At 43.6% G+C, this 23,803-nt stretch overlaps 1 protein-coding gene across 1 annotated transcript; it reads left to right on the top strand.

Moving 5' to 3' along the window:
* The first annotated feature begins 1,563 nt into the window (after positions 1-1,563).
* On the top strand, positions 1,564-8,818 carry LOC135534031 (SET-binding protein-like). Its single transcript, XM_064961180.1, has 2 exons — positions 1,564-1,699; positions 6,939-8,818. The coding sequence occupies exons 1-2, from the start codon at positions 1,621-1,623 to the stop codon at positions 7,406-7,408; spliced, it is 549 nt and encodes a 182-aa protein (XP_064817252.1). The 5' UTR covers positions 1,564-1,620; the 3' UTR covers positions 7,409-8,818.
* Positions 8,819-23,803: the final 14,985 nt, after the last annotated feature.

The raw sequence follows: 23,803 nt of genomic DNA, 5'->3' as shown, positions 1-23,803 counted from the left end.
GATATGGTCTCTCCTCTGGACTGTATGTTTTATCCAGTACTGATATGGTCTCTCCTCTGGACTGTATGTATTATCCAGTACTGATATGGTCTCTCCTCTGACTGTATGTTTTATCCAGTACTGATATGGTCTCTCCTCTGGACTGTATGTATTATCCAGTACTGATATGGTCTCTCCTCTGGACTGTATGTATTATCCAGTACTGATATGGTCTCTCCTCTGGACTGTATGTATTATTCAGTACTGATGTGGTCTCTCCTCTGGACTGTATGTATTATTCAGTACTGATGTGGTCTCTCCTCTGGACTGTATGTATTATCCAGTTCTGATATGGTCTCTCCTCCTCTCTTCTGGACTGTATGTATTATCCAGTACTGATTTGGCCTCTCCTCCTCTCCTCTGGACTGTATGTATTATCCAGTACTGATATGGTCTCTCCTCTGGACTGTATGTATTATCCAGTTCTGATATGGTCTCTCCTCTGGACTGTATGTATTATCCAGTACTGATATGGTCTCTCCTCTGGACTGTATGTATTATCCAGTACTGATATGGTCTCTCCTCTGGACTATGTATTATCCAGTACTGATATGGTCTCTCCTCTGGACTGTATGTATTATCCAGTACTGATATGGCCTCTCCTCCTCTTCTCTCTGCCAGGTTGTGGTAAAGCTGCAGCAGCTACATGTGTCCCACCGACGCTACGCCTCCTGCTACCCCCAGCAACCCTACCCCTCCATCTTCCGCCTCAACTTCCACCATCACTACTACCCCCTGACCTATGACCCCTACCCCTGTGATCCCGCCCCGTACCTTCGCAGGACCGCCGAGCTCAAGACCAAGAGGAGGCGCGGCCGGCCCGCCAAAACCAGCGAGCCAATCACATCCAAGCTGCCTTTTGTCCAGGGTTTTGGGTATCCGCTGGCGGGGGGGAACTACTATGCACCATATGCCATGCCTTATGCCCCGCCTCTGAGCCTGGGCTACTACACCCCATCTCCCCCACTCTACCTTCCCCACCATCCCCACGGCCCTTCACCACCCTCCCCCTTCATGAGGCCTGCCGTCCCCCCTCCGAAGTTCCACTCTGGGGGCCACTCCAAGCTCCAGGCATCTAGCGGCCCACTGCAGGGCTCCTCTGGTCGGGGAGAAGGACTGGGATCCCTGGGTGGTGGAGGTCTTGGAGGGGTGAGACTCCACAAGAGGAAACACAAGCACAAACACAAACATAAGGAAGAGACCAACCTCCTCTCACCCCATGACAGACAGGAGCTGGGCGGGCTCTTCAGCGGTGCCAAGACCAATGGGCTGCTCAACCTGCTGACGGACAGGTGGGAGATGACCAACCAGAAGCGTCAGGAGAAGCAGAGGGGGGGTGGGAGAGGCTCTAGAGGGGGATCCAGGGGAGCGATGTTTGAGTCGAACCCTCTCTCTTCTCTCTCTGTGGACCAGGTCCAGTTCCGCCAACGCACACCCGGAGAGCCAGTGTGCAGCTTTGTGAGCAACTACAGCAGCCAATCACTGCGGCCAGATTTGACCTCTGACCTTTTCAGATTGCGGGAGGAGGGCAGTGGGCATGGCAGAAGGAGGGGCTTAGCAGTGTTCGGAGAGGAAGGGGTGATGTCGTTCCACAATGCCAGGAAAGAGAAGATCCATGAAAGAGAAGAGTCCTTCCACACTTCCAGCCCCACTCTAACAGGTAACGTGTTACTAGTCTATTAGACTTATTACCATGTTATAACACAGCCCCAATCTAACGGGTAACGTGTTACTATTCTATTAGACTTATTACCATGTTATAACACAGCCCCAATCTAACGGGTAACGTGTTACTATTCTATTAGACTTATTACCATGTTATAACACAGCCCCAATCTAACAACGTGGTATTACCATGTTATAACACAGTCTAACAGGTATTCTATTAGACTTATTACCATGTTATAACACAGCCCCAATCTAACGGGTAACGTGTTACTATTCTATTAGACTTATTACCATGTTATAACACAGCCCCAATCTAACAGGTAACGTGTTACTATTCTATTAGACTTATTACCATGTTATAACACAGCCCCAATCTAACGGGTAACGTGTTACTATTCTATTAGACTTATTACCATGTTATAACACAGCCCCAATCTAACGGGTAACGCGTTACTAGTCTATTAGACTTATTACCATGTTATAACACAGCCCCAATCTAACGGGTAACGTGTTACTATTCTATTAGACTTATTACCATGTTATAACACAGCCCCAATCTAACAGAGTAGTAACACGTTACCCGTTTGATTGGGCTGTGTTATAACATGGTTTATCACTCCAGTGTTAATGCTAAATTGTAAATAACTTCTCTACTATGGCCTATGTATATAAAAACAATATGGGGATGAGGTAGGTAGATTGGGTGGGCTATTTACAGAAGGACTATGTACAGCTGCAGCGATCGGTTCGCTCTAACAGGTAACAACAAATTATTGATAGTAACAGGCTTATTACCATGTTACAACACAGCCACACTCTCTCCAGATATCTGATTGTTCAGATTTAGCTCAAAATTCATTGTTGTACTGAGGCAGTGGATGCGTTAATTCTTGTTACGATAGTGGAAAACATCAGTAGTTGCTTATTATTCTGTTTTTACATCTAATGTGTGATGTGGATAGTGTTTAAGGTGTCTTCCCAGTTTTCGAAGCAGCCAGATGAACATGTGTAAGCCTATAGCAGACAAAGAGGCAGTCAGCTCCTAAATCACCAAATACTGAACAAATGTGTTTGTGGTACATTCTGTATTCTGAGTGCATCGAGCACATCTGGCCAGAGAGGGAGAGAACGAAACACATGGGTGGAGAGGTCTATAATTCACCAATCTCTCCCTCCCTCCCTCTCAGCCTGCCAATGGTTGGTCCCAGAGATATATGATTCCCAGGTTGTGATTTATATTCTCCAGACAGGCAGTAAAAGGCTGTGGCTCTGTTAACAGAGCTGGCTACCAGCCAGGACTTTAATGAGTGGGGCCTAGTCCAGCGGAGGGGGAGAGAAGCCAGGAGCTCACTTAGATTACATCCCCCTCCCCAGGGGTCCCATGGGAGATGACTCACGCACACACTACCCCCCCTCTCTAACTGCTTTCTTCTACCCCTTTTTCTCCCTCTCCCTTCCTCCATCTCTTCTACTGCTCTAGACAGGGTATACCCCCTCTTTCTCTCTATTCCCTCACTCTCTCCTCTCCCTGTTCCCTCTTTCCCCCATCCTCCCAGTCTCTCCTCCCTCCCTCTCCACTCCCTCTTCCTCATCTCCCTCTTTCTCTCCTTCCTCTCTCTACTCCTTCTTCCGTCTCCCTCTCTCCTCCCTCCACCAGCATGACTTACTGCTACGTCCACAGACCAGCCCTAGCCCAATTTAAAACACACGCACACTGACACCCACATTTAAAATGTACTCCACTCTTGTGTGATTGAATGTTTCTAAATCATTTCTTCCTGTGATTGAATGTTTCTAAATCATTTCATTGAATGTTTATATATAATTTCACACTGATCAGAAATGTATTGATGTTTCTATTCTCCACTCTTGTGATTGATTTTCTATATCAATCATTTCCTCCTGTGATTGAATGTTTCTAAATCATTTCCTCCTGTGATTGAATGTTTCTATATAATTTCCTCCTGTGATTGAATGTTTCTAAATCATTTCCTCCTGTGATTGAATGTTTCTAAATCATTTCCTCCTGTGATTGAATGTTTCTATATAATTTCCTCCTGTGATTGAATGTTTCTAAATAATTTCCTACTGTGATTGAATGTTTCTAAATTGATTGAATGTTTCTAAATCATTTCCTCCTGTGATTGAATGTTTCTAAATCATTTCCTGTGATTGAATGTTTCTAAATCATTTCCTCCTGTGATTGAATGTTTCCTGTGATTGAATGTTTCTAAATCATTTCCTCCTGTGATTGAATGTTTCTAAATCATTTCCTCCTGTGATTGAATGTTTCTATATTTCCTCCTGTGATTGAATTTCCTTTCCTCCTGTGATTGAATGTTTCTAAATAATTTCCTACTGTGATTGAATGTTTCTATATCATTTCCTCCTGTGATTGAATGTTTCTATATAATTTCCTCCTGTGATTGAATGTTTCTAAATCATTTCCTCCTGTGATTGAATGTTTCTATATCATTTCCTCCCTGTGATTGAATGTTTCTAAATCATTTCCTCCCTGTGATTGGGTGTTTCTAAATAATTTCTGCCCTGTGATTCGATGTTTATCTGAGCCTGATTAGAACTGTGTGTCTGCTCCCACTAATCAGCAGGTTCAACTGCACCAGACAGCAATCTCTCACCATCAGTTGCAGAAAAGCAGGTCATCCTTTTTACGGAGTTAATGAAAGTGATTTTCTCTGTGTGTGTATCCACACCCACACACACAATATATAATTCATCCTCCTGCAGTTGGCTAAATGCTCTGGATAGCAGTATACCTTAAACACAGGTCTAGGATCAGGTTACCATACCAAAATCTTAAACAGGACACAGAACTGACCTCAGACCTGTAACTTCATTCTCCACTGGACTGAGGCTATAGATATTGAGCTATACGTACTGCTGAAGGTAATCATTTTTATGATGCTAATACACTGAGTGTACAAAACATGACAGGTGAATCCAGATGAAATCTATGATCCCTCAATCAGTGTAGATGAAGGGGAGGAGACAGGTTAAAGAAGGATTTTTGTCGAGACAATTTACAAATTGATTGTATGTGTGGCAGAGGGTGAAGGGGTAAAACAAAAGATTTAAGTGCCTATGAACAGGGTATGGTAGTAGTTGCCAGGCGCACCAGTTTGAGTGTGTCAAGAACTGCAACGCTGCTGGATTTCTCACGCTCTATAGTTTCCTGTGGGTATCAATAATGGCCCACCACCCAAAGGACATCCAGCCAACTTCACACAACTGTGGGAAGCATTGGAGTCAACATGAGCCAGCATCACTGTGGAACGCTTTCCACACCTTGTAGTCCATGCCCTGATAAATGTAGGCAGTTCTGAAGGCAACATTGGGTGCAACTCAATATTAGGAAGGTATCCCTAATGTTTTGTACACTCAAGTGTATGGAGCTCATAAATTCCTGTCCCTGTGTGTGTGTGTGTGTGTGTGTGTGTGTGTGTGTGTGTGTGTGTGTGTGTGTGTGTGTGTGTGTGTGTGTGTGTGTGTGTCCTTGTGTGTGTGTTTCTGTGCCTCACAAATTGCTACTACTCATTGCTAGTGTATTGTCTCAGTAGAAGAGAAGCTATGGACAGGGGGCTTTATCTGTTATCATGATCGTATTATGATGCAGGTCTTATCTCAATACCATTGGGCAGGTTTACAATACTAGAGTCTGGCCTAAACGTTTTATGTCTTTTAAAATCATCAGCAAGCATTTAATAGCTATGAAGACCAATGATGGATTAAATATGAATTCATGTCATTCAAATGTATTTCGGTCTAATTATCACTTTGTTAGCCGTAGTGGTTAGTTAGTACTGTTACATTGTCACAGCTTAGAACAACGTGGAGGAATACCCTGAAATACTGAGAAACCACACTGAATAGGAGAGAATGAGGTAGAGAGAGGAAGAGAGCAGGCGTGTTTAAAGGCGGCTCTTTTGGGCCTGTTGTGTCTGATTATGCTATTCCTCCATTTTGGCTTTGGTTTAATCTGGGAACACTGCCCAGAGAAGAGGGGGTGGGGCTGTGAGAGGAGGGAGGAGCTAGAGAGGGAGAGAAGATCTGAATTGCATACACCTCACATCCTCTATCCTCGTCTCCTTCTCAAAACCCATTGAACGAGGAAGCCAGAAGTCCTTCCCAGACAGCAAGAGCGAGATAGGGGAGAGAGAAAGAGCTGTGTGTATGGAGGGCATAGTTCCCAGTTCATCAGCACGAAGGAAACAATATGGCTCCAGTTTCCTCTGCTCAGCCAATCTAATGCTGAATTTGTGTGTATGTGTGCCTGCTTGTGTGTGCATTGTTATTATCTGTGGTGCGTGTGTGTGTCTGGCCTGTTTGCCAGCCGGTGCTCCAGATGTGTAGAAACACTGTTGTATAGCGACACATTTAATGGCTGGACACATTTCTGTGGGTTTCCTGCTAGCAGAATGGAAGCTCCTCTCTCTCTTGCTATTCATCATTCTCTTTCTCTCTTTCTCTTTCTCTCTCTCACTATCCATCTCTATCTCCTCTCTTTAGCACAGGATGGAATCTCTACTTCTGTTTCAGCTGCAAGGCAAGCCTGAATATGGCGGAAATTAGCAGGAAGGAGCTCGAACAAAAACCAAAATATTTCAATGAGCAGCAATGTGGGCTTTTTGTTGGTATTCAAGACAATTCTTTCTTGGAAGCATTGTCTTGTGAACCCCCTAATTTAGCTTTTGTTTCATTCACTGTTAAACGTCTGATATGTCTTGTATCCCCCCCCACTCTTCTCCATCTTACATTGTCAAAGTGCGGCCACACATCTAACTCTCTCCTCTCTCTCTCCTCTTTCTGTCTGTCTCGCTCTCTCTTTCTGTCTGTCTCTCGTTCTCTCTGTCTTTCTCGCTCTCTCTCTGACTATCGCTCTCTCTCTCTCTCTCCTTGTCTCTCTGTCTGTTGCTCTCTCTGTCTCGCTCTCTCTCTCCTTGTCTCTCTGTCTGTTGCTCTCTCTGTCTCGCTCTCTCTCTCTGTCTCTCTGTCTGTCGCTCTCTCTGTCTCGGTCTCTCTCTCTGTCTGTCGCTCTCTCTGTCTCGGTCTCTCTCTCTGTCTGTCGCTCTCTCTGTCTCGGTCTCTCTCTCTGTCTGTCGCTCTCTCTGTCTCGGTCTCTCTCTCTGTCTCTCTCTGTCGCTCTCTCTGTCTCGGTCTCTCTCTCTGTCTCTCTGTCTGTCGCTCTCTCTGTCTCGCTCTCTCTCTCTCAGGTGTTCCCGGTAAGAGGAGGTATAAGCGTCATGAGGTGGAACAGATCCACGGTGAGGTCAGGAGGATGTGTTCTCTCAACAATCAGAGGAGTTTTGAACACGTGCAGAAGATCCTGCGTGTGAAGCGTCTCCAGCGCCAGGCCAAGACCGGCAACAACGTTGTCAAGAGGCGACCTGGTCGCCCCCGGAAACACCCCATTGATGAATTTGAACCCAACAATTACGGGAGCGACATAGGGAGGGGCTTCGGGATGCCGGTGCTGGAGAAGTGTGTGGACCTACCGGGCAAGCGGAGCTTAAGACCAAGTCCCGCCCCGCAGCCTCTGGAGTTTTCCAATCACGACTCAATCTCAGTGGCTATTGAGACGGTAGTTCACAGAGCACGTTCTCTGGCGCCCCCACTGACCAGAGGAGGGAAACGCAGGGGTAGACCCAGGAAGGAAGAGGGAGGGGATATGGCGTTTCATTAGCTAATCAGTCAGCAGGACAGTTGCAGATACAGATAAGCTCTGACCTATCAGAGAGCTGGTGAGAGGAGCTAACACTGGCCTTAGCAGCCAAAACGGACGTCAATTCTGGGACCTCTGTGCACTTTGACCTATTGGCCTGTCTGTTTCTCTTCTATGATTGGATGTAAGGAGTGTGTAAGGAGAGTAACATTAGAAGAGCAACAGTGTTGCACTTCTGAAGACGGACAATGACACTTACCATACATGTATGTGAAACAATGATGCGTATGGTACAATATCTGATACTATATGGTACTTTATGGTACAATATCTGATACTATATGGTACTTTATGGTACAATATCTGATACTATATGGTACTTTATGGTACAATATCTGATACTATATGGTACTTTATGGTACAATATCTGATACTATATGGTACTTTATGGTACAATATCTGATACTGTATGGTACTTTATGGTACAATATCTGATACTTTATGGTACTTTATGGTTCAATATCTGATACTATATGGTACTTTATGGTACAATATCTGATACTGTATGGTACTTTATGGTACAATATCTGATACTGTATGGTACTTTATGGTACATATCTGATACTATATGGTACTTTATGGTACAATATCTGATACTATATGGTACTTTATGGTACAATATCTGATACTATATGGCACTATTTGATAAGGTACTGTATGATACTATGGTACTATACGGTATGAAATACAATGGTACTTTATGATAGTCTCTATCTGAATGTGGCATTAGCCACACCTTTACCAGCAGACGGGGGGTGGTGATTGGTTAATATGATATTGTGCAGCTCTGCTTAGTTTTGCGCCCCCCCTGCCGCAGAGATACTATAAAGGCAATATGCTGTACTGAGCCTCCCTGGCCTTTACAGCTACGATCTAACTGTACATAGGAACATACTCCACTTTTACCCGCAGAATACAGTCCATTTACATGTACTGGCTCATATCAAACTGAAATGTTGTACCATAGTCCATAAAAGTTGGGATTGTGGTTTTATAACCAAAAATAGACCTGGATGTGACTCAGGACATGTTTGTTTTCAGGCTGAAGGAACCACATCTATTCATTCATTTATTCTGTGTATATAAGAAGGTCATCACATACATGGGAATATCAGGGGTGTTTGGTGAAACCTTAAAGGTCAACTTTGGGCAAAAACACAAAGATAACGGTTTTTAACTGTATAACTGATCAATGCTCCATCATACCAGGTCATTTAATGCAACAACAACAAATATATAGATAAGATATTTGGCTAAAGAAGTGCTATTTCCTACCAATCTCTACAGCTTCTGTCCAAAAACAAATCCTGTGAAATGACTTCTACACATGGAGGAGATACTGGCTAGCTACAGTGGCTAGCTTAGCTAACAAACTAGCTACGTTGGTCGCAGCGTAAGAACAGAATGACACGTCGATGAAACACCAAACCACCAACACCCCATTTCTGTTTGAAAATTGAGAAAGAGGCGGGGTTGGACCATTTTTTTGTTCCCAATGTCGACCTTTAAAGATGGTTTTCATTTGCTATCTAAACATACACTTTCATTTAATCAAAGTCAGCACTTACATGCTTGTTCTAGCCTTACAATTTGGCCTTGACTTCATTGGTGGACATCCATTCAGAAACGTGCTTTAAACTAAACTATTTGAATATGCAGGATGCTCAGCCAATGGCGTCAAACCTAAGCCCAAGCCTGAGATTTGATTGGACAGTAAAGATGGAGGAGGGCTAATGATCAGTGTGTGGTACTCTGATGGTTTCTATCTGAGTAGTGGTAGCAAAACAACATGAGTAGTGGTAGAAAAACAACAATTAAGTATTGGAATAGGGAACCAAAGCCTCAGAGTTATGTGTTTCACAGACTTGTCAGACAGGTGTGGGGTTGTCAGTGTTCTCATTCTGCAGCTAAACACACAGGACATTAGATGTTAGCTAGCTAGAATGTTTTCAGTATTTCATAAAATAGCAGTAGGTACGTATTTCATTGGGACCTATGTCTAATGTAAACTTGGGAAGCCTCTCCTCTCTCTGTGAGGGTATTGTCAGCTCCAGCAGTTCTGCACGTGCCTTATGTTTGTTTCTTAAACCATCACATCTCATTCTGTGGGAATTAAATGGCAGAGAAGTCACTGAGATTGAAACCACGTACTAATGATTGTGCATTTTCGACACGTGTGTCTTAGCCACCACAACACGGGCACTACCTATGTCCCTTTGCAGCCATACGTACAACAAGCCTGATTCCATTTAAGGTTTCACGCCCTTATGCTCACCCCTGGCTCTTTGGATTGAACAGATAAAAGAGCTCTGTGAAGCACTCTATTAGAGAGAAAGGTGGATCCATCACCATGCAGTCTTTTCATATCTGAGCTGTGAGGAGCAGAGGTGGTAGGAGCCAGGGAAAGTGGACTTGAATCTAAATGGAACCAGGCCCCGGGCTGCGGGCGTGCAGGCTGTGCCAGGGAATTCTGGTGGGAACCATGCTGTCTTACGTAGTTGTTTGCTATGCATCAGGTCTGGCCTGAGCTGTCTGAGGAGTCCATCCTTCCACATAGACAAATAAGTGTCTTATTTACCCAATAAAACATGCAGTCATGTATCCAGAAGTGTGAATAATATCAGTAATAATTTGTAAAGCGTTGTGCAGAAGGTGACTATCATTTCATGTCAACTTTAGTGACTGCAGCTCCCTGCAGTGCTGCCTTAATCAGAAGTCAAGCTCCAGTAGTGAAGTGTTTATCTGTTGTAAATAGTCTGTTCTGTTGTGTTCTGCCTGCATGGATACAAACTGGCCTCAGCTACATATGCTGGCATATCCCCTCAGACCAACCTAAGCCCATCCTAGAACACATCTTAGTCAACATTAGACATTAGAACCAGCAATACCCCTTTAGTCAGTCTCTATCCATCAATTAGAAAAGTCATCAAACAGTCATAGCAAGGTTAAGATCCCAGGACCTGTGCCAGCCTATGATAATGACTCTTGTTGCACTTCAGCCAAGACCAGAACCCCATTGGCTAGCAGCTATACTCCCTCAGCCAATGGGTGCCTAGTGCAGAAGTGTGTGTGTGTGTGTGTGTGTGTGTGTGTGTGTGTGTGTGTGTGTGTGTGTGTGTGTGTGTGTGTGTGTGTGTGTGTGTGTGTGTGTGTGTGTGTGTGCGTGCACAGAGGGCATTACCAAACCACGTACTCAGACCACGTGCTCAGAGGGCATTACCAAATATACACCTGTCCTTGTCAGTGTGTGTGTCAGTTCTAGGCCACTTGGAGAGAACAGAGACTGAACTGGATCTCATAACCAAACTACACCTTTCACAGGAGGCCTGGATCTCTCTAGCTGGGTCTAGGGTCTGGGTGTCTGAGTGTGGTCTAGTGGTAGTCTAGGTTTGGTATAAGGGGTCTAGATGTGGTATAGTTGCGGTCTAAAGGGTCTATAGACTTCAAGCTTGTCAGCTCAGTATTCCATGGTTGGTCTCTGATGTTTGGAGTTAAGCCACTGGGATCTGTCTGTTTCTCTACCAGCCGATGTTCCGGTGCCTTCTACAGCTGACTAGTATTGTCCTGATCCTCTGCTTAACTACACACAGAGACCGACCGCATGGTTCAGTACGGTCAAGGTGGGTTTTAAGGTCCCTGTTGTGTACTGGATTCCGTATTCCTCTGGTCCAACTGTGTGGCTGATATGACTACAAGTAGAAGTTTCCCTTAACCACAGATCCAGGATCAGATCACCCAACCCTAAATCATAACTTTCATTATCAGGGGATGAAAGAACATCTGGTCCTGGATCAGTGGTTAGGGAAGAGTTCGACCCCTCCACACCAGTCTGACTAGTCCAATGCAGCCACTGGAGCTGAATCATACTGTATGCATCTCAAATCACTCCCTACACCCTAAGTAGTGTACTACTACAGAAGACTATATGGAAAATATGGAGTTATGTGAGAAGCAGCCACAGTCTCTACTAATATGTGTAGTCATTAACATATATGTTATGTTTCTACGCTATATTGTTGTTCAACGCTGAACATGCAGATGAATGGTCGATGAGGAAACCAATAAATGTACTTTGCAAGAGCACAAAGTGAGCTCTTAACTGTGTTGGAATATTTGAGTTTGTATACATAGTGTATTTGAACCTTTTTACTAGAGTGGGTTTCTTTTCTTTGCATGCTCCACTTGATTGTATTCATCAATATTTTAGACAAGCGGAGAAGTTGAATTTCAATTGAATTTGGAGCAAAGACTTGTACATTGTTTGATATGTTTCTTTTTGTAATGGATTTTTAATTCATAAAGCATTTTTGTACATTGTATGAATATTAAAAAAATGCAAATATTTGACATATAGAAATAAGTAAATACTTAGATGGGCATGCATATGCATATATCCTTCTTAGTATGTATGTGTAAATGTACACATATTTTGTATTTGCCTTCGCTCATATACAGATATATGTCATTTGCACATATACATGCAATATATATGTATATCCATGTCTGCTGGCATGCTTCTGGTCATGTTTACCTATCATGATCTTGTAGTCTATTTTTTATTTCTTTTCTCTGAGGAAAAGCTTGTTCTTTTGCTACCGTTTTCCTGGCTGGCAGCATTGGGCACTTATTAAGATGAAATACAGTTGAACTTGTTCATGTTATTCATTGTGTGAAATAATAAATGAATTTATTGAAAGCTGATGATGTCATTGATATGTTTGTTCTGACCTCTTATTGAGGTAACCTTCCACAGGGGGACATCGGTGTGTGTTCCAAGTGCACCCTGTTTCCTATATAGTCTTCTACTTTTGACCAGTTCTCTGCGTGCGTGTGTGCGTGTTAGATGATTGCAGTAAGCTGTGCAATGCTGCAGAGACCTACAACTCTGTCACACTTACACACACACATGCATACACACACATTTTCTCGCATAATGTCACATTATTTTCACTCTTTACTAGCTTGCAGAGGATCACACACGTACATACACACAGTCTCACACTTACATTTTACTCTCACACCTGCATTACAACACACACACACACACACACACACACATTATGTCCTCGCTATTAGCATAACCTACAGAGTAGATACCCTCTACTTTCGCCCTCTGTTAGTTCATCAACAGCTGTAGGCTGGGCTGCAGGCCACTCTGTGATTGGTGTAGGCTAAGAGGGAAGTGCCTTACCATTGGCCGCTGCCACAGCTTGTAAAATTCTCCTGTTGCCATGGTTGCAGTGTGAACTGCCCAAATGTGTGTCTGTGCATTTGGTATAGTGCTGGAAATGTTGGCACCGGTGTTATTGCGCTAAAATCATTCCTCTTTGATGGAACTCTGGAATGTAGTGCTGTCACACTTAAATCTCCCCTCAGGAGCCCATGTTTGACTGATCACAATGCTTGCACTGGTCAGTGCCTCCTCTTTACCCTAGGGGTCAGGCACCTAACACATTTAAAGCATCAAATCATAACTCTACCAGCAGATAAATAACACATATAGCTCACCAACTCAACAATTAGTCTTTTTTCGTAACAGATGAAGTGATTTCTAGCATTGCAATCTATTGACTACCACAACTCTCTCCACAGATCTAATCTGTCTTTATGATTACAGGGTGAACAGACAGATGTACTAAACATTTGCGTATCTTTTAGAACTGAAAAGTGAATGTCAAAACACCATAATAATATACTCCATCACCACAGACTGTTGAGGTCTGGTCAGTACTGGGAGTTGGGCCTGTTCTCTAGCAGAGTGCATCGCAAATGGCACCCTATTCTGTATATAGTGCACTACTGTTGACCAAAGCCCTATAGGACCTGGTCAAAAATAGTGCACTATATAAGGAATCACAGGAGGTTGGTGGCACCTTAATTGGGGAGAACGAGCTTGTGGTAATGACTGGAGCGGAATAGGTGGAACCGTATCAAGTACATCTATGACATGGTTTCAATATGTTTGATGTCATTCCATTGGTTCTGTTCCAAACATTACTATGAGCCATTCCCCTCAGCAGCCTCCTGTGTAGGGAATAGGGTGCAGTTTGGGAAGCAAACCCTTTTGACTCTGGCTTTCCAGTTCTGTGGTCCACACAGCAGAGAGACTGGAGACGACCTCTGGTGGTAAGAAATTGAACTATACCCTGAACATCATAGTCCACCAGGCAGATCGCTCAATATTGACTTTGAAATTGGATGTCTGTCCATGTCCTGAGGACATCAGGAATGCCTTCAAAACTGGCCACAATTGGCAACATTGAGCGCTATCAAAATCAAGTAGTCTTGGGCTTTGCTAAGGTGTGGTGGATAATCCCATGACTCTGGATCCGAGGTCACATATTCAATCCCAGGGGTAGACACCAATGATCTTTTTTTGTTATAACCCTATCCCTTAACCCTTAACTATTCGGAATGAATGCCTAAACGTAATGTTTTAACTGTATCCAAAACCTTTACCCTTAACTTCCAAATTTGACATTTGGAGAAAAGGAAAGATGCTGATCACGAGGAGTCAACCTAGGGTGTGAAAAAACAGAGGATTGGTGAAAGTAATTTGGTGGATGCTCACTGTGGAGCTATCTGCTTTTACCTGTCCTGTTCTGATCTGGAGCTGGAGCTGATCTGCTCTGCATAGTGATGGCTACTGTTGCCACGGTGACAGCATAACTCATGGCAGTTTGGTGAGTGGAGTCGTCTTTTTGGTGTGTGTGCATGTTGTGCATTTGTTGAGCCTTCATGAGCAGATCCATTTAAATTATATTAGTAGAATACGTATTCTCTCTCTCTCTCTCTCGCTCTCCATGCTTCAAGAAGGCCACCATTGTTCCTGTACCCAATAAGGCAAAGGTAACTGAACTTAATGACTATCGCCCTGTAGCACTCACCTCTGTCATCATGAAGTGCTTTGAGAGACTAGTCAAGGATCATGTCACCTCTACCTTACCTGCCACCCTAGACCCACTTCAGTTTGCTTACCGCCCCAATAGATCCACAGACAATGCAATCGCCATCACTCTGCACACTGCCCTATCCCTTCTGGACAAGAGGGATACCTACGTAAGAATGCTGTTTATTGACTATTGCTCAGCATTCAACACCATAGTACCCTCCAAGCTCATCATTAAGCTTGAGGCCCTGGTCTGAACCCCACCCTGTGCAACTGGGTCCTCAACAGTGGGGCCCCACAAGGGTACATTCACCCATGACTGCGTGGCCAAGCATGAGCCACCTGCGCCACTGCCTGTTTACCCCGCTATCATCCAGAAGGTGAGGTCAGTACAAGTACATCAAAACTGAGAGACTGAAAAACAGCTTCTACCTCAAGGCCATCAGACTGTTAAACAGCCATCACATTAGAGGCTGCTGCTTATAGGCATAGCCTAGGAATCACTGGCCACTTTAAGGAATGGAACACTAGTCACTTAATAATGTTTACATATCTTGCATTACTCATCTCATGTGTATATACAGTTTTCTATACTATTCTACGTTATCTCATTCACCTAATAATGTTTACATATCTTGCATTACTCATCTCATATGTACTTACTGTTTTCTATACTATTCGTCTGTATCTTAGTCCATTCCGCTCTGATATCGCTCGTCCATATGAATATAGTCTTAATTCATTCCTACTTACATTTGTGTGTATTGGGTATATGTTGTGTAATTTGTTAGGTATTACTTGTTAGATATTACTGCACTGTCGGAGCTAGAAGCACAAGCATTTCGCTACACCCGTAACAACATCTGTTAAAACCGTGGATGTGACCAATAACATTTGATTTGATCATTTTGGTTATTGGCCCAATGCTCTTAACTGGTAGGCTACCTGCTGCCCATCTGAGCCAAATTTCATCATCTGCTTGCATGCGCCTCCCCTATATTAAAGTGTTTTGCTATCTCCCTTATGCACTATGCTGTTCCATGTACTAACTTTTACTATACCACAGGTCAGTATAGTCTAACGGTCTATCCTGCCCTCTACCCACCATTCATAGTGACAATAGTGGTAGGTGGATCGTTTGTCCAGATCTGCAATAGGCTAACTAGCAATCATACCACACATACAGTGCATTCGGAAAGTACTCAGACCCCTTAACGTTTTCCACATTTTGTTACGTTACAGCCTTATTCTAAAATAGTTTTTTTCCTCATCGATCTACACGCAATACCCCATAATGACAAAGAAACCCCGTTTTTGGGAAATTTGTGCAAATGTACACAAATGGCACACCTGTATTTTAGGGAGGTTCTCCCATTTTTCTCTGCAGATCCTCTCAAGCACTGTCAAGTCTAAATTCCTGAGCACTCTGGAGCAGGTTTTCATCAAGGATCTCTCTGTACTTTGCTCCGTTCATCTTTCCCTCGATCCTGACTAGTCTCTCCAGTTCCTGCCGCTGAAAAACATCCCCACAGTATGATGCTGCCACCACCATTCTTCCCCTTAGGGATGGTGCCAGGTTTCCTCCAGACGTGACACTTGGCATTCAGGCCAAAGAGTTCAATCTTGGTTTCATTTAAGCAGATAATCTTGTTTCTCATGGTTTGGAGAGTCTTTAGGAGCCTTTTGGCAACTCCAAGTGGGCTGTCATGTGCCTTTTACTGAGGATTGGCTTCTGTCTGGCCACTCTACCATAAAGGCCTGATTGTTGGAGTGCTGCAGAGATGGATGTCCTTCTGGAAGGTTCTCTTATCTCAACAGAGGAACTCTGGAGCACTGTCAGAGTGACCATCGGGTTCTTGGTCACCTCCCTGACCATGGCCCTTCTCCCCCGATTGCTAATTTTGAGCAATCGGGCGGCCAGCTCTAGGAAGAGTCTTGGTGGTTCCAAAGTTCTTCCATTTTTAAGAATGATGGAGGCCACTGTGTTTTTGGGGACCTTCAATGCTACAGAAATGTTTTGGTACCCTTCCCCAGATCTGTGCCTCGACACAATCCTGTCTTGGAGCTCTACAGACAATTCCTTCAACCTCATGGCTTGGTTTTTGCTCTGACATGCACTGTCAACTGGGGGACCTTATATAGAAAGCTGTGTGCCTTTCCAAATCCTGTCCAATCAATTGCCACAGGAGAAATCCAATCAAGTTTTAGAAACATCTCATGGATGATCAATGTAAAAAAGATTCCATTGACATGACAAAATGTGGAATATGTAGCCAGTTCAGATGTGGGAGGGGCTCCCTGACACAGCTGATATAACCCTAGAGGACTTAGTGAGAAGGGGAGAGAGGGATGTAAAGATGTGACTGTGAAGAAGAGACTGTTATTGAGAAAATAAGGTAGTTAGAGACTGTTCAACAGGAATCTGTGTGTGTGGTCTCACCTGGTGTCCACACTAAGTGGCTACAGAGTACTTTATGCTGAAAAAAAAACATGCAGACACAGGAGGACAAACAATATATCATAGTTCTAGAAATATTGAAGTGTTTTACTATTCTCCATGGTTGGCCCTCTTGCCTATCCTTTGAAGGTGGAATGAGTCACAGTTATGCACCTGAGCCTGCACAACACAATCCCTCAATCAGATTGATACTTGAGTGTGTGGGTTATAGGGTGTCTAATTGCTCTACATCAATATGGGTGACTTAAAATAGCCTGTTTTGTTTTTGTACAGACCTCACACCCTTACCTAAACAGCACACAAATCAAAGGGACAGAAACTGGGAATTGAATAACTGCAGTTGACTTAGCAAAGTAAATGGAAGAATACTCTTATTGCAATGTGAATGGCTCTTAAAAAGAGCCTTTGGTTGTGCATAGTGTAGTCTATGGTGTTGCCAGGGAACAGCACCCTCTTCGAAGAAATAGGAGGGGAAGATCTCCCGCACACGGATTTCCTCTCTTACTGCTTTGTTGGACCCCATCCTTAAACATCCTGCAGAACAGCAGACTTCTCCTCTGGCACACAGCGGCGAGCTGCAGATCCCCCCTGGTCCTCATGTCCATCCTCATGAAGTTATGCAGGACACAGGTAGCCTTCACATGCCTGAATTCCTCCAGGAAGCAGTCCCAGATGGCCTTGGTCACCCAACCTTGCAGTGCCCTACACAATATCTGTAGGCAATCGTTTTGAATGAATCTCCAGTTACAAGGTACCTGTAGGAATATGGAAGATAATGTCATTATTAGACTTTTACATCACCAGGTCATTGTGGATTACCAAAGTATAATATCCCTGATAACAAATCATGATAACATTGATAGATAGGTGCATGTGTGACAGGCATATGACAATGACAAATGAGTACATGTCATATCTGTTCCTGTCCTTTCTCTCTTCACTCTGTCTCTCTCTGCTGGTCTTTTAGGTTATAGCGTCACAAATGAGTACACCTAAACACCACTGATTCTTGGACCAGAAGCTGGGAGGGAGTCTCCGGCAGCGCCTGTTCTTTTTGTTCCATTGACTACGTTGGAAGAGGATTTATGCCATTCCTGTTTTTCAGCGCTGTTAAAACCGGACAGACAAGAACACCTGTGGGAGGGAGGAGACAGAGAGACAGCCTGGGGCATGGGGGGCTGCCACAGGACCCACCAGGCTGGGAGACCTCCAGGAGGCTTGGTGTTAGGAGGAGGCACCTGAAGGACCGGGCAGTGGGGGAGCACTGGAGCTCTGGTGCAGCAGCCTTGGCACCACTCCCCCAGGCTGGATCACTACTCTAGCCGGACCCTCCAGAGTGCAGGCACAGGTTGAACCGGGCTGTGGGTAAGCTATTGTTATTATTGTAAGCCTATTTATGAATCAAAACCCCCAAAATTATATGCAAAACCTGTTTTGTTTAATTCTGTTGACATTTTAATTGTCTAAATTCATTTAAATCTCTTTAATTATGTGCACCTTATTTAGTTTAAGTAAATAGGTCTGTTGTAAAATAAATGACATTAGCCTATTTCTTTAATTTGTTGCATATTGTAGGCACTTGCCTTTGTTGGTAATTCCTGCAATATAGCCTGTTCTGAACTGATGTGAAGGTTTAAACCATATTTAATTCTGTTGAGCCCAGTTCCAACTGTAAGACTTTGTTTGCCGCAATATAATAGCCTTCTCATATTCCCTAAAAACAATGGCTTGACTTACTTTTGAGATTACCATAATAAAGTTGGAAATGGGACTTGAATTGAATCAAATATTTCTCAGATACCGGAACTCCTAAATTCAAATAGACTTTATTACAAAAGTTACAGAAGCTGAGCAATTCCATGGAACAACTGAATTTTCTTGTTACAGACCTCAGACTTTATAGGTTTCCACCTTTAAATTACACACGTGGTCACTCCCCTCCATGATGATTAACACCCCTTGGCCTCTCACCAACATGATCTTCTTATCCCAATTCTCGCTTGTTAACCTCTAATGTCGAGCAATCCCGTATCCGGGAGGGTAATCATAGCCTCAAGCTCATTAGCATAACGCAACGTTAACTATTTTTGAAAATCGCAAATGAAATGAAATAAATATATTGGCTCACATGCTTAGCCTTTTGTTAACAACACTGTCATCTCAGATTTTCAAAATATGCTTTTCAACCATATCTACACAAGCATTTGTGTAAGAGTATTGATAGCTAGCATAGCATTAAGCCTAGCATTCAGCAGGCAACATTTTCACAAAAACAAGAAAAACACTCAAATAAAATCATTTACCTTGAAGAACTTCAGATGTTTTCAATGAGGAGACTCTCAGTTAGATAGCAAATGTAAGTCCTTGTAGATCTGCCAGTCAGCCAGACTCCGTTCCAGATCTGCCAGTCAGCCAGACACTTCCAGATCTGCCAGTCAGCCAGACTTTTTCCAGATCTGCCCCTCTGTCCCGAGCTGCCCCTCAGTCCCGAGCTTTTCCCTCAGTCCCGAGCTGTCCCTCAGTCCCGAGTTGCCTTTCCTTTCTGCCCCTCAGTCACGAGCTGCTCTTCTATTATGTAGGGTTCTGGGTGAGGACTATTCGGCCATGGTCGGCGGTTAGGGTGGATTATCTATGGACGCAAGGGGAGGAACATTGACATTTATGAAGTGGGGTCCACGTCCGGAGCCGGAACCGCCACCATGGACAGACGCCGCACCCGGACCCTCCCTATGGTTTTGAGGTGCGTTGGGAGTCCGCACCTTAGGGGGTTCTGTCACGCCTTGGTCTTAGTATTGTGTGTTTTAGTTTATTAGTTAGTCAGACCAGGGTATGATATGAGGTTATTTTGTATTGTATTTTCATATTGGGGTTTTGTAGTAGTTGGGATTGTAGCTGGTTAGGGGTGTGTGTGTGTGTGTGTTAATTAGGTTGGCTGCCTGAGGCGGTTCTCAATCAGAGTCAGGTGCTTCTCGTTGTTGCTGATTGGGAACCGTATTTAGGTAGCCTGTTTTTCGCTTTGCATTTCGTGGGTGATTGTTCCTGTCTCTGTGTTAGTTTCACCAGTCAGGCTGTATTAGGGTTTCGTTCTGTTTGTTGTTTCTTTTGTATTTATTTGTTATTTTGTGTGTTAGTTCGTTCGTTTTGTCTTCACTCAATAAACATGAGTAACTTACACGCTGCATTTCGGTCCGACTCTCCTTCAACTAAACAAGAACGCCGTCACAAAATGTTCAGTTTTTCCAAAAAGATTATTTGTGTAGGAGAAAAAGCTCCGTTTTGTTCGTCACGTTTGGCTAAGAAAACCCCCCGAAAATTCAGTCATTACAACGCCAAACTTTTTTCCAAATTAACTCCATAATATCAACAGAAACATGGCAAACGTTGTTTAGAATCAATCCTCAAGGTGTTTTTCACATATCTTTTCGATGATAAATCATTTGTGGCACTTGCCTTTCTCTTCTGAACCTAATGGAAAAATGCATACAGCTGGAGATTACGCAATAATTTTGATGGAGGACACCAGGCAGACACCTGGTAAATGTAGTCTCTTATGGTCAATCTTCCAATGATATGCCTACAAATATGTCACAATGCTGCAGACACCTTGGGGAAACGACAGAAAGTGGCTGCTCATTCCTTGCGCATTCACAGCCATATAAGGAGACATTGGAGCACAGCGCATTCAAAATCTGGGGCATTTCCTGTATGAAATTTAATCTTGGTTTCGCCTGTAGCATTAGTTCTGCGGCACTCACAGACAGTATCTTTGCAGTTTTGGAAACGTCAGAGTGTTTTCTTTCCAAAGCTGTCAATTATATGCATAGTCGAGCATCTTTTCATGACAAAATATCTTGTTTAAAACGGGAACGTTTTTTTATCCAAAAATTAAAAGAGCGCCCCCTATATCGAAGAAGTTAACACCCACATCTGCTCAGTTTAGATTACTTTATTTTAAGAATGTGAAATGTCAAAATAATAGTCAAGTAGAGTGATTTATTTCAGCTTTAATTTCTTTCATCACATTGGGTGGGTCAGAGGTTTACATACACTCAATTAGTAGTTGGTAGCATTGCCTGTAAATTGTTTAACTTTGGTCAAACGTTTCGGGTAGCCTTCCACAAGCTTCCCACAATAAGTTGAGTGAATTTTGGCCCATTCCTCCTGACCGAGCTGGTGTAACTGAGTCAGGTTTGTCGGCCTCCTTGCTCACAGACACTTTTTCAGTTCTACCCACACATTTTCTATAGGATTGAGGTCAGGGCTTTGTGATGGCCACTCCACTACCTTGACTTTGTTGCCACAACTTTGGATGTATGCTTGGGGTCATTGTCCATTTTGAAGACCCATTTGCGACCAAGCTTTAACTTCCTGACTGATGTCTTGAGATGTTGCTTCAATATATCCACATAATATTCCCCCACATGATGCCATCGATTTTGTGAAGTGCACCAGTCCTTCCTGCAGCAAAGCGCCCCCTACAACATGATGCTGCCACACCCGTGCTTCATGGTTGGGATGGTGTTATCGATTTTGTGAAGTGCACCAGTCCTTCCTGCAGCAAAGCGCCCCTACAACATGATGCTGCCACACCCATGCTTCATGGTTGGGATGGTGTTCTTCGGCTTGCAAGCCTCCCTCTTTTCCTCCAAACATGATGATGTTCATTATGGCCAAACAGTTCTATTTTTGTTTCATCAGACCAGGACATTTCTCCAAAAAGTATGATATTTGTCCCCATGTGCAGTTGCAAACCGTAGTCTGGCTTTTTTATGGTGGTTTTGGAGCAATGGCTTCTTCCTTGCTGAGCGGCCTTTCAGGTTATGTCGATATAGGACTCGTTTTACTGTGAATATAGATACTTTTGTACCTGTTTCCTCCAGCATCTTCACAAGGTCCTTTGCTGTTGTTCTGGGATTGATTTGCACTTTTCGCACCAAAGTACGTTCATATCTAGGAGACCGCGTTACTTGTGTCATGCACAAAGTAGATGTCCTAACCGACTTGCCAAAACTGCAGTTTGTTAACAAGAAATTTGTGGAGTGGTTGAAAAACAAGTTTTAAATGAGTGTTTGTAAACTTCCGACTTTCCTAATATGAGTGGTTTTCTAATAATATTTGAATTGTATAAACATATGTTCTTATTACAGGTACATGGCTTTTGGTGCCGATACTAATTAATTAAGGTACACATTTTCTGCTTACATTCTGTTTTTACATGTCCAATGGTTAACTCTACTGATCCAGCTCTGTTCATTCACCTGAGCTCAGCCTTTATTCTGCTTACACATGTCTATTAATTAACTCTATGTTTTCTGTCTCAATATTTCTGGGAGAACTGTCTAGATACTGGAAAATCACCCATGGTCATTCATTTTTACCTACAGCAGCATGCACAGGTTCCCTCTCCAGAGCCTGGCGGATGTCCACATGTATGTCCCAAAACACGGGACCAACAATATGAGAGGACTGAATGGTGGGTTCTCACAGGACTCTCAATTGACGTGGAACCACAAGGTAAGGGAAAGCAGGTCTGACATCCGGGTGCTCATGCAGTGATTTTCATCCTCAACCAGCAGATGATGGGGACAGAAAGTTGGAGGCATTGTAGGCAGAAGAGGACTTTGTGTACGGGAGCCGTGGTGACCAGGAAGGGAAGGCTTTCTCGGTGCAACAGTGAGGATGAGTGGTGCTGTGCTGTGCGTGATAATGCCGGATCCCAAGGGTCGTTTATCCAAGGCTTGGACCGGAAAAGGAGAGGAGAGCGGGTACTTGGGATGTTCAGGGAGGAGACCAGGGCCTGGTCGATACAATTCCCAGCGGCACCGGAGTCCACCAGAGCCGTGGAGACATCTAAGGAACAGCCAACCAGTCAAATTGAAACCAGGAAGGATTTGGTGGAAAACGATGAAGGAATAATCACGCCTACTCTGGGAGACAGAGAATCACGGGCCGTCCCTCTGCCCCAGTGGACTTCAGGTTAGGAAGCACCGGATACCCCTTCTGTGACCTATATCTCCATAGGTTCAGGCTCTGCCTCAGGATGGCCAGAGGAGGAGAGTGAAGAGAGAGATGGTTGTCCAGATGTATGGCCATTGCGATGAGCGTGTCCTTGTTAAAGGTTGTTGTCCTGGCATGCCAACTCCGTCTGACCTCCTTGCGCAGTCCACTTCAGAAGTGGGAGTAGACGTGACAATTATGCCTGCTCATCATGGTTCACCAACAGCTCCTAACATCTAAAGAATAAACTACAGATTAGGGTTCAATATTTTGCCTGTATTTTACAAATGTTCCATCCCGAGAACAATCACTTTTCTACCTGGTATCCTGGTATTTCCAGTCCAAACCGGAAGTGTCATTATAAAGCATATGTCTGGATTTAATTAGAGATTTGATTCGCATGAGAAGTCTGATGCTACCTGAGGCTGATAAGCCATACATTAAATATATTTTATTATCCCTACATCAGACATTTTGTGAGCCCAAGCCCATAAAAGGCCAAATGATTATGCCTTTGTCCAATATGTAACCTATTTGTCACGATTGTTGTATAAATGAGTGGACCAAGGCGCAGCGTGAGTAGAGCTCCACATATTTATTATAGTGAACCTTCAAAAACAACAAAGAATTAACGAACGTGCATGTAGTGCACATAGGCACTAAACAAAACAATATCCCACAACGCAGGTGGGAAAAGGGACACACTAAGTATGATCCCCAATTAGAGGCAAAGATATTCAGCTGCCTCAATTGGGAACCATATTCACACACCAACATAGAACGATAATAACTAGAAAAACCCCCTAGTCACGCTCAGACCTATGACACCATAGAGAACGCAGAGAGCTCTCTATGGTCAGGACGTGACACTATGATAGGATACTGCACATTAAGCATGACAAAAAAACATAAACGCCCATAGATGTAGCTATGCTTTCTTGGGTAAGTAAATGAAACAAGCTCCAGTAAGCTAATATTTTAGCTTGGACTGTATTACTGTATTGTATTATAC

Source organism: Oncorhynchus masou, unplaced genomic scaffold (assembly GCF_036934945.1).
Source record: "Oncorhynchus masou masou isolate Uvic2021 unplaced genomic scaffold, UVic_Omas_1.1 unplaced_scaffold_2932, whole genome shotgun sequence".
Taxonomy (NCBI): Eukaryota; Metazoa; Chordata; class Actinopteri; order Salmoniformes; family Salmonidae; genus Oncorhynchus; species Oncorhynchus masou.
This window is presented reverse-complemented; position numbering and strand designations above follow the sequence as displayed.